At 43.7% G+C, this 11137-nt stretch overlaps 1 protein-coding gene across 1 annotated transcript; it reads left to right on the forward strand.

The window, feature by feature from the left end:
* The first annotated feature begins 512 nt into the window (after window positions 1-512).
* Window positions 513-9853, forward strand: LOC120372130. The gene is made up of 2 exons (XM_039488907.1): window positions 513-1733; window positions 8206-9853. The coding sequence occupies exon 1, from the start codon at window positions 572-574 to the stop codon at window positions 1694-1696; it is 1125 nt and encodes a 374-aa protein (XP_039344841.1). The 5' UTR covers window positions 513-571; the 3' UTR covers window positions 1697-1733; window positions 8206-9853.
* Window positions 9854-11137: the final 1284 nt, after the last annotated feature.

The following is an 11137-nucleotide window of genomic DNA, read 5'->3' on the forward strand; positions in this document are numbered from 1 at the left end:
CAACATATCCCATTTGAACACACACAGCAGCTGCCTATTATGAAATGCTAATCAACATCAATTACATTGCTTGTATGTGATGGTATAAAGTGTAGCCAAAATTAATCAAGATGGATCTTAGACTACACGTGCCCATTTTTTAATGCTATCTATTTCTGATTTGGTAACAAGATGGAGGCCAGATATTGTGAGGCTGTACTGGAGTCTGTTTCCTTTCTCCAAAAGTATTTTCCTTGTTTTCTTTTTCTTGTTCTCTCAGATATCACATTGGCAGGACTGTGTGTCAAGGTGGATCCTTCAGTTCCTTTTTGTAGAATGGGCCTATTTCTTTTTTTTAATCCAAAGGGTGTAATTGATTTTTTTGGTCAAGGAAAAGTTTCACATTATCTACCTTTGCCTATTTATTGATCTGAAAAAGGCTTTTGGGAACAAGCCAATGTAAGGCTATGAAGGAGAATGAGGATGTGTAACTTCAGCCTCACTGGAGGAGTGAGTCAGGTGGGTGTGTATTGTGACACAAAAGGGTCCACATGGCTAGCAACAAGTAATCAAGAGTCAGAGGTGGGAGGACATGGAGAAATGGAGAGAGGAGAAAGGGAGCCAGAAGAATGCAGAACAGGAGGGAAGAGCCCGAGTGGACATTATGGAGATGAATGGAGGAACTCAGGAGAGGTGTATGGAGCAAGAAGGGGGAGCTTGGGAGGAGGTCATGCAGCAGGCTGGGGGAACCCGAGGACAGATCATGGAGCTGGATGGAAGACTCCAGGAGGAAATCACAGAGTCAGCTATGGGAGCTCAAAGGAAGATCATGGAGCTGGATGGAAGAGCCTGGGAGGAAGTCACAGAGCAGGCTGGGGGAACCCGAGGGAAGATCATGGAGTTGGGTGGAAGAGCCCAGGCAGAGGTCATGGAGCAGGCTGGAGGAGACAAAGGAAAGATGATGGAGCTGGATGGAGGAGCCCAGGTGGAAGTCACAGAGCTGGATGGAGGAGCCCAGGCAGAGGTCACTGAGCAGGCTCGGGAAGGCCAGGAAGTGGGCATGAAGTTAGTGAAGGACCTGTTGGCAGTGGTTGCCACTTCTGCTCTTCCCCAAAATGAGAAGACAGAATTGGAGTTTGTGACCCTACAGTTTATGATAGGGGGTAATGTACACCTGGTCGGGGAATTGCTGAGCCACCACACAGTGGAAGAGTTCCAACAGGAAGTGTTTGCTAGGTTCCCCATACCAGCATTCCGCGTGACTAGCACTGTGGCCTGTAATCAAGCGACCAGCCGCAGGGCTGAGAGAGGCCTCTCACTCCATGAACTTGGCTGTTCCGGGCAACAGGACAGAATCTACTCACAGCTTATCTTCTTCCTGTGCAGAGCCTCCTCTTTGACAGGCTGGGTGGGGCTAGACCGATTGCTGGAGATGCTACAACAGCTGAAGCACTGTATCTACTATATCCCAGTGGCCCTGGTTGGGGTGATTGTGCAAGAAGACCCAGAGCTGGATCTGGAGCAGGAGGTGAAGGCACTGCAGTGGCTGAAGTGCCTGCTGGATGGAGTCTTCTGTTGTGATTTGTTGCCAGGCCATGAGGGGACAGAGCAAGAGGTACAGGTTCAGGTGGCTGTCTACCAGTCAGGCTGGCCTCAGCGGGCTCTAGAGGTCAAGAGAGCAGCCTGCCAGGCAATACGAGCGGCCCTGAAGTTCTGAACAGACAACATGTGAGGGTGCATCAGGATTACCATGGGTAAGTCTAAGCATGGAGCACATAAGCGGCATGGGTCACAAGAGCTACATAAGGGAGTTGGCTGAAGAGGAGAAGAGTTGGGTGCAGGAGGCATGGGAACAGAACAGAGATGGAAGAATAGAAATATGGCATTCTGGGTCTGGGGAAGTGGCACACAGTTACAATACACAGGAGTTGGAATTGGGGGAAAAAGACATGGGAGCAGAGTATGGGCAGGTGAGGAAGAGTACATGGGAATTGGGGAGTGGACAGTGTTGCTGCACATGGATAAGGCAGGCTCTGCAGGAGATGGAGCATGAATGCTTGTGACATCCTCACTCCTTGCTCCCTTCATCCAAAAGCTGGGTAGGGGGAATGGGAAACACTCATGGCACTTGGAATTGGGCCCAAAATGAAATGGAAGCCAGGCAAAGGTGGTTTTGAATATTTTGAGGGGAAACTTGACATTAATGCTTTAATATTAATGGAGCTCCCCGCCTCAGTGTCCCCCCCTCACCCCTCAAAATAAACAAACTATCCTGCCAGTTCGATCACAAAGCATGCAATGGCTTCACTGCATTATATTTTGCATATTTTAGTCTACTGAGAGGATAAATGTATGTTTATTATTTATAACTAGAGTACTTCAGGATGGCTTCCATATCTAACATCATGTCTTTTGTGGATAAAATGTAACTGCCTGAAATCTGCCATTAACTCCTTTGTTTAGTTGCAAAGCACAATTTATCAGCTGAACATTTCACTTTACCGTCTTCTGTAGCTTGGCTCATATATTTTCACACCTTTCAGAAAAAGCACAGAAAAGACCCAGCAAATTCAGACAGTTCATCCTGTTTTTCGCAGCTTTGAGACTTATGACCCAATTGTGGTTTGCTTGTGGCCGGAGCTTCTCTCTATTCTAAATAGGCTCCTGTTTAGCTCTTTTAAAACAGTGAAAACTATATATATATCAATACGTGTGTCTAACGTGAAATGAAATTTCATGGCAATGCACTGAACAGTCCAATGTTTGCTTAACTAGCAGAAAGGCCATGCTATTTGTATGGGTGTAATTTGTAAAGTCATGTGTGACTGACTGCCGCAAGAAAATATTAAACAGAGAATGAATACAAATCCAAAACATGCACATTGCAGTTTGACAATGTATGCTCATGTGACAACTTTGGCTTATACCACCTAACTCAAACATACCCATCTCCTTCCCATTGGTAAAATTACTTAGGATATTTATCCATGTTTTCATACAATTTTAAACGACACGTTTCATTACTGTTGAAAGCATGTACCCGTTTTCAGTGTGTCAGACAAATGGTTGCACACTTGAGTGCCATATCGATTTGAATATGAAACTTATTACCAAGGTATGTTTCACCAATCTTGGTATACTACTTTACCAATTTACTCATTGCTGAAGTATGTGTTCACTATAGTCTGGCTTTGGACTTTTAAACTCCCTTTATTCATCTGTGAATGTGAGGAAGATAATTTCAGGTTGAAAAGTCAACCTTTAATACACACATCTCCTTAGCTGCTCAGAGGGAGATTCCAGTTACCCTCATCTCACCCCTAAGAGAGGAAATGGAAGGCAGTTCCCCATGTACTGTCTCAACCTAGCAGCAACACTTCTCTGCCTCCTGCTCCCCCAAGCTTTCTCGGTCTGGGACCAGCAACACTATTTCCCTGACTCCTCCTTCCCCCTGCTCTGGGACTTTTTCTCTGCACTAGGGCCAACTGTGAAGTCAGCCTACAGGCTCTCACTCATAGCTTCCCCATGTGCACAGCCCTGAAAAAAATCACAAGATTGGAGGAAAAAGAATGAAGAGTACTTGTAGCACTTTAGAGACTAACACATTTATTTGGGCATAAGCTTTCGTGGGCTAAAACCCACTTTATCAGGTGGAGGAGTTGCTCTTATCATGACAGCTTCTCCTGCATGTGCCAAAATCCTGCAGCACTTGCAATCAATTCATGAGAGTTTAGCAGGGGGAAGCTGCCATCCAATACCTCCATAACTGTGTTTTGCACCCCACTCACTCCCTGCCTTCCTCTGGCTCTCACATCCCCTTGCACCTCTAAAGCCGCCTCTTGCTCCAGCCACGGCCCTGCTCCTCCTCACTTACCCCATTCACAGTGGGTCTGATAAGTCCTTTTGGTCCCTGGGTCCTGTCTAGCCCCTTGAACCATAGAGCCATGGTTAGTTTGCCTGTGGACATAGCTTCCATTCAGTTAAACAGTGGGAGGTGGTAGCCAATTTTATTAAGGGCAGCCTCACTTTCACCTGCACACTGAGTGTAGGGAAATGGTGGCCATCTTGCAGACTTCAGGCCCACTGACAGTGATAGGAAATGGTGGCCATTTTGATTAAGGGGAAATTTACAAGTTTAAAAAAATGGCTGATGATTGATGGGGGTGATATTCTAAACAAAAAGAGCTATCAGCCAGGCTTGCTGTGGTTTCCCTTGCTGCACACTGACAACAGATATTCTAGGCTTCCAAGTGGTAATCCTGAAATCTTATTATATAGATACTAAGGTTAGATTGCAACCAGTCTAAAAATTGCTACAATATCCAGTGGACGGAAAGAGTGGAATAAGATGGGGAGGTGTTCCTCCAACTGCCAAGGAGCTATGGAGAGCACTACTTATCCATGCCATGGAGAAGAGCAGTAGCTGCCCTGCTGTTAGCAAAACAGGCCTAATTTCAGTTGAGTCCTATAAGTGCTACTTTAATATAAATAATTAGGGCTGTCACTTAATCACCAGTAACTCACACAATTAACTCAAAATTAATTGTGACTAATCAGTTTTAATCGCATTGTTTAACAATACCAATTGAAATTTATTAAATATTTTTGGATGTTTTTCTACATTTTCAAATATAAAGTGAGCAGTGTACACTTTGTATTTGGTGTTGTAACTGAAATCAATATATTTTGTTTCAAATATTTGTACTGTAAAAAACCCAAAAGAAACAGTATTTTTCAGTTTACCTCATACATCTACTGTAGTTCAATCTCTTTATCGGGAAAGTGCAACTTACAAATGTAGACTTTTTTGTTACATAACTGCACTCAAAAACAAAACAATGCAAAACTTTAGAGCCTAGACGTCCACTCAGTCCTACTTCTCATTCAGCCGATCGCTAAGACAAAAAAGTTTGTTTACATTTACGGGAGATAATGCTGCCCTCTTCTTATTTACGTCACCAGAAAGTGAGAACAGGCATTTGCATAGGACTTTTGTAGCTGGCATTGCAAGGTATTTATGTGCCAGATATTCTAAACATTCGAATGCCCCTTCATGCATCGACCACCATTCCAGAGGACATTTCCATGCTGATGATGCTCGTTAAAAAAAAAATCCATTAATTAAATTTGTGACTGAATTCCTTAGGGGAGAATTGTAGGTCTCCGGCTTTACTTTACCTGCATTCTGCCGTATATTTCATGTTCTAGCCGTCTCGGATGATGACTCAGCACATGTTCATTTTAAGAACACTTTTGCTGCAGATTTGACAAAACGCAAAGAAGGTACCAATATGAGATTTCTAAAGATAGCTACAGCACTTGACCCAAGGTTTAAGAATCTGAAGTGCCTTCTAAAATCTGAGAGGGATGAGGTGTGGGGCATGCTTTCAGAAATCTTAAGAGCGACACTCCGATGTGGAAACTACAGAATCTGAACCACGAAAAAAGAAAATTAACCTTCTGCTGGTGGCATCTGACTCAGATGATGAAAATGAACATGCATCGGTCCACACTGCTTTGGATTGTTATAGAGCAGAACCCATCATCAGCATGGACGCATGTCCTCTGTAATGGTGGTTGAAGCATGAAGGGATATATGAATCTTTAGTGCATCTGGCATGTAAATATCTTGCAACGCCGGCTACAACAGTGCCATGAGAACACCTGTTCTCACTTTCAGGTAATACTGTGAACAAGAAGCAGGCAGCATTATCTCCTGCAAATGTAAACAAACTTGTTTGTCTGAGCAATTGGCTGAACAAGAAATAGGACTGAGTGGGTTTGTAGTCTCTAAAGTTTTACATTGTTTTGTTTTTTATTGCAGTTATTTTTTTGTACATAATTCTACATTTGTAAATTCAACTTTCATGATAAAGAGATTGCACCACAGTACTTGTACTAGGGGAATTGAAAATTTTTTATTACAAATATTTGCACTTTAAAAATACATTAAGAGAGCACTGTACACGTTGTATTCTGTGTTATAACTGAAATCAATATACCTGAGAATGTAGAAAACATCAAAAAAAAATATTGAAATGTGGTATTCTATTATTTAACATTGTGATTAATTGCTTGACAGCCCTACAAATAATATTTCTGCTAAGTGCTGTACAAATACATAGGAAGAACCATTCCCTGCTCTGAGAGCTTACAGTCTAACTAGATGAGACAGACAAAGGTGGGAGGGGAAAACAGGCACTCAGAGGTGAAGTGATTTACTCACAATTATACAAAAGGTCAGAAGCAGAACCAGGAATAGAACTTAGGTTTGAGCCCCAGTCTAGTGTCCTACCCCTAGACACATGCTGTCCTGGTGCTCCCCCCTCTAGTTTACCCTTTACAATAGTTCTTTTTTCGCAATAATTAAATGTTAGTGGTGGTCCATCAGCACCAATACCCTAGACATATGTGTTTTTTTTTCCCCCAGGGCTAGGCACTTGGGGAATCTGTGAGAGAGCGCGTGGGGGGTGGGGGCTGAGAACATAGACTTTCCCTGCCACTGAGCCTGACTTCATCTATGGCCCTAGTGCAGGGAGAGGGTCTGGGAGCGGTGGGTGCGGAGTGTCAGGGGAACTAGTGCTGCTGGGTGTCAGGAAGAGAAAGCTGGGTACAAGAGGAGGTGGAGAAATTTTGCTGCTGGGTCAAGACAGTGGTAGGAGAACTGCCTTCTATTTCCTATCTTAGGAGGTGATGTGAGGGGATGGATGGACAGACTCTCTCATTTTGTATTTGAGCATACAAGGAGAACCATATTGTTAAATCTGGGCTGTTATCTATGTTGTTGATGAACAACAAAGTTTGGGCCTAATAACAAAGCTGAAAACTGTTAGGGTGAAATCCTGGTCCTATTGAAATCAATGGGAAAACTCCCAGCTTGCTAAGATCAACAGAGACTTTCACCAAGTTTCTGATTGTTTGTTTTTGTAAAAAACATACAAACAAAAAAACCCACCAGAGCAAACAATCCACCCAGGACATGTCTGTTTCTCATTTAAAAAAAAGTTTAAACTTTGATCGTGTACTATACTAATAAAACAAACACTTTGTGAACAAAACAGTCTATTACTGTATTTAATGATCTAGGCCAGGGTCAGGCAAACTTTTTGGCCTGAGGGCTGCATCGGGTTTTGTAAATTGTATGGAGGGCTGGTTAGGGGACGGGGTTGTGGCCCGGCCCCCACCTCCTATCTGCACCATCCAACCCCCCCGTTCCCTGATGGCCCCCCTGGAACCACTGCCTCATCCACACACACTCCGCTCCCTGTCCCCTGACTGTGCCCGGACTCCTGCCGCCCCATCCAACCCCTCCTTTAATTCCTGATGGCCCCCTGCCCCATCCAACAAACCCTTCTCCCTATCCCCTGACTGCCCCTGGAACCCCTGCCCCTGACTGTCCCCCGCTGCCCCATCCAACCCCGCTCCTTCCTGACTACCCCACTGGGACCCCTGCCCCCCTTCAACCTTCTGTTCTCCCCCGACCGCCCCAACCCCTATCCACACTCCTGTCCCCTAACTACCACCTCAAACTCCCCTGCCCTCTATCCAACCCCTACTGCTCTATGACCTCTTACCGCACTGCTTGGAGCACTGGTGGCTGGCAGCGCTACAGCTACACTGCCTGGCTGGAGCCGGACCACACCGCCACCACACACAGAGACCAGGTCAGGCCGGGCTCTGCAGCTGCGCTGCCCACAGCACTGCGCCGGCGGTGGATCGAGCTGAGGCTGTAGGGGACGATGGACAGCAGGAGAGGCACCGGGGGCTAGCCTCCCAGGCCAGGAGCTTGGGGGCCAGGCAGGACAGTCCCGCAGGCCAGATGTGGACCGCGGGCTGTAGTTTGCCCATGTCTGATCTAGGCACTTTTATCTGCCATTTACCAGGGTATAATTTAGAACCCAATTATTTCAGGTGCTCTGCACCGTCTGTGAGTTGCTAAGTGCCATCGCCTCCCATTAAGTTGATAACTGAAACTCAAGGTGCTCAACACATCTCAGGATTAGCCCTCCAAAATGGTCCGGAAACAGCCCCACCTAGGGTGAAATCCTAGCCCTATTTAAGTAAAGGGGAGTTTTGCTATTGATTTCATTTTTAACTTTAGAATTTTGGAGCAAATTGTGTAGTGGCTTCTGGATTAAGTCTGATTCATTACAGTTTTGTTATAAACTTGTTACTTTTATTAACTTGTAGATATCTCCTTTAAGATGCTGTCTCTTTTCTTTACAGCTCCTGTATCACGACTGAAGATCTCAATTATCAATGGAAAATCAATTCAGATTTTGTCCCAGTTATCTGTGTGCTTCTTTTAATTTTGAAAATAGTTATTGCTTAATATTTGTTGCAAACCAAAGCCACTTTAGATATCTGCATTGTGACATCACAAATCTCTAAGAGCCACAGTGTGCTGTAGCAATATATGAAGAGCTGGATGGCTCAATGTACAGATAATGGTTATAGAATGTTATGTTTTGAATTCTAGCGACTTAAGCAGCGACAGTTGGAAGATTTCCAAGTACTATAGCTTTCTCCTGGCCTGTAAATTGTGCAATGAGCCCGGTTTGCAATATTTATGTCTTAGATGAATTTTTTTCACCACAGCACTATCCCTATAGTTGTTGGACTTGCCTTTGCAACTGAAATGGATTGTAGGCTCATATGATCATTTTCACCACTTTAGGATGCAGGCCCCAGGTTTCAAGAAAGCTTTATTCCATTCTTGTTTGCTTGATTTTTATACACAGAAATTTCCCGAGATGATGAAAATACCAAGAGCATAAATGAATGGAATATTTTCTTTTTTGGTTCAATTTTTATTGGGAATCCTCTATTAAGAGCAGCCATACTGGTCAGACCAATGGTCCATCTAGCCCAGTATCCTGTCTTTCAACAAGCTGTTTCAGAGGGAATTAAAAGAAGAGGGCAATTATTGAGTAATCCATCCCCTGTCATTCACTCCCAGCTTCAGGCAGTTAGAGGCTAGGGATGCCCAGAGCATAGGGTTGCATCCCTGTCCATCTTGGCTAATAGCCAGTGGTGGACCTCTCTTCCCCAATACACTGGGGAAGTGGCTGGGACTTACCCTTCTAGGTCTCTATGGAGGGTCAGAGAACATCTTAGATGGTACTACTTAACTACTCCAGAGTTTACAGGTTCTTGACTAAATTATGAGTGCCTGAGTAATCATTTAATTTATGCACCCCTGATTTGGGTTGGATTCAGCTGCCATTGAAATGAATGGAAAGACTCCATAGGGACTGGAGCAGACACTTAGCAAGAATGCGAGTTATGGCAGAGATTATAAAACTGGGAAAAACTATATACAGAAATCTTTAAAAAAAGGTAATCAGCTTTTTCTCAGCGTATTAACATACTTCTTGTCTGCACAGATTAGTTACCAGACCCAAATGGAGTGTCTTTGACCCTTTAAATTGCTGGTTGGGTAAGCAAAACCAGATGCCACTAATTTATATGCATCAATAACGGAGCAGCTAAAACTTCCTTTACTCTTTGGTATAAAACCATATCATGAACAATTTTAGCCTATTTAGCCCAGGTCAAAAAGCACATTTATAAATTATTCACAAGCCACTTGGTCTTAGGTGGGTGGAAGAGAGACTAGTAGGTAATTTACAAGGCGACACAAATTCCAGCTACCCAGGGTGCAAAAAAGATGATCATGCATCTATCAAATCAGTCTGAAAGAAAGGGTCTTCCTTTGTTTGTACCCTTGCGTGAACTACATTGTCCTGGCAAGCTTTGCTTAATTTGTGTGCACAACAGAAATTACCAGAAAATTAATATAAAGTGTGATCAAATAATAAATGTTCCATTTCTAAATGTTTTATAAAGGGTAATAAATGATTAATAGATGCTATAGACATGTATGTGTACATCTGTGCAAAGTGTTATATTTGATTATAAAATAACCTGTGACAGATACTGCAACTGCATACAATATTTTTGGGGACTATACTGTATTAAGTTATGTATCATTGTGGGTCCAGGATGGTATGCAACTCGGGGGGGGGGGGGAGGGAGGAAATCATAGCTCCTCCAGGAGCTAACAGTGGGAGCTGTTAGACTAATAATGATTAACCCTTTACCAAAATATTAATCATTTACTAACAGTTTATAAATGGAACCTTACTATGAAGTATGACCACTATTTGTATTCCCATAGTTCCTAGAGGTGCTAACCAAAATGGGTACCGTTGTGTCAGGCATTGGGAGGTTAAAGTATTTTATGGATTTATGTTTTAAAGCTTTAGCTTACTTCTCATGAGCAGAAGCTACAGCTGACAAAGGACAGCCTCTCTCTTATGGAATATGTTAATCTATTGGGTGGTCACTGAATATCCAATGGCACTTTTCACAAGAGACAGGATGTTAACTATAGGATCCCGGCCAAATCCTTATTTTGATAAATGCATTCTATCTACATTCCAGCAACTGAATAGGATATTCTGTACCTCTTCTCAAATATAGTCACACTAGGATGAAAAATAGCTGCCAGGTTTCAACCCACAGGTGGCTGTATATGTATTTAAGTGTTCCATATTTTAGCTACATGATAAGTTACTTATCCTATGTATTTTAAAAGTTGCATAATTTATGGCTGAGCTCTTCAAAGACACCCAGAGGATTTGAACACCCTGGTCCTATTAATTTTAATAGGAATTGAATAGCCAAATCCCTTATGCATCTTTGAAAAAAAATCTCATTAACTCAAGGCAGCTTTCTCCCCCTGCAAGGCCCCAAAAGGGTCCTGGCCAATGGAACTGTTTTCCACTCAGGGCCGGCACCAGTGAAGGAAGCAGGTTCCTGGGGTGGCTAATAGAAAGGGGCAGCACTCCATACATTACTGCGGCGGCAATTCGGCAGCGGGTCCTTCAGGTCCCTCTCCTTCTTTAGCGGCAACTCAATCACTCCACTTGTAGTCCTCGGCGGCACTTCGGCAGCAGGCAGCTTCCCCACCCCCTTTTCTTTTTTCCGCCGCTTGGGGCAGCAAAAAAACTGGAGCCAGCCCTGGTTCCGCTGGGCATGACAAGGGCTGTAAATGGAGGAAAAACGCTCATTCTCTATAGAGCTCAGTTCTACCTGAGCTCTGAGCAACAAGATAAAAAGTTGAAGCTAGGCTGAGAGCATCATATGATAAAGA

Source organism: Mauremys reevesii, linkage group 9, assembly GCF_016161935.1.
Source record: "Mauremys reevesii isolate NIE-2019 linkage group 9, ASM1616193v1, whole genome shotgun sequence".
Taxonomy (NCBI): Eukaryota; Metazoa; Chordata; order Testudines; family Geoemydidae; genus Mauremys; species Mauremys reevesii.

Coding starts and splice junctions, on each gene's coding strand:
- LOC120372130 (XM_039488907.1), top strand. CDS start 572: ATGGAGAAATGGAGAGAGGAGAAAGGGAGCCAGAAGAATGCAGAACAG.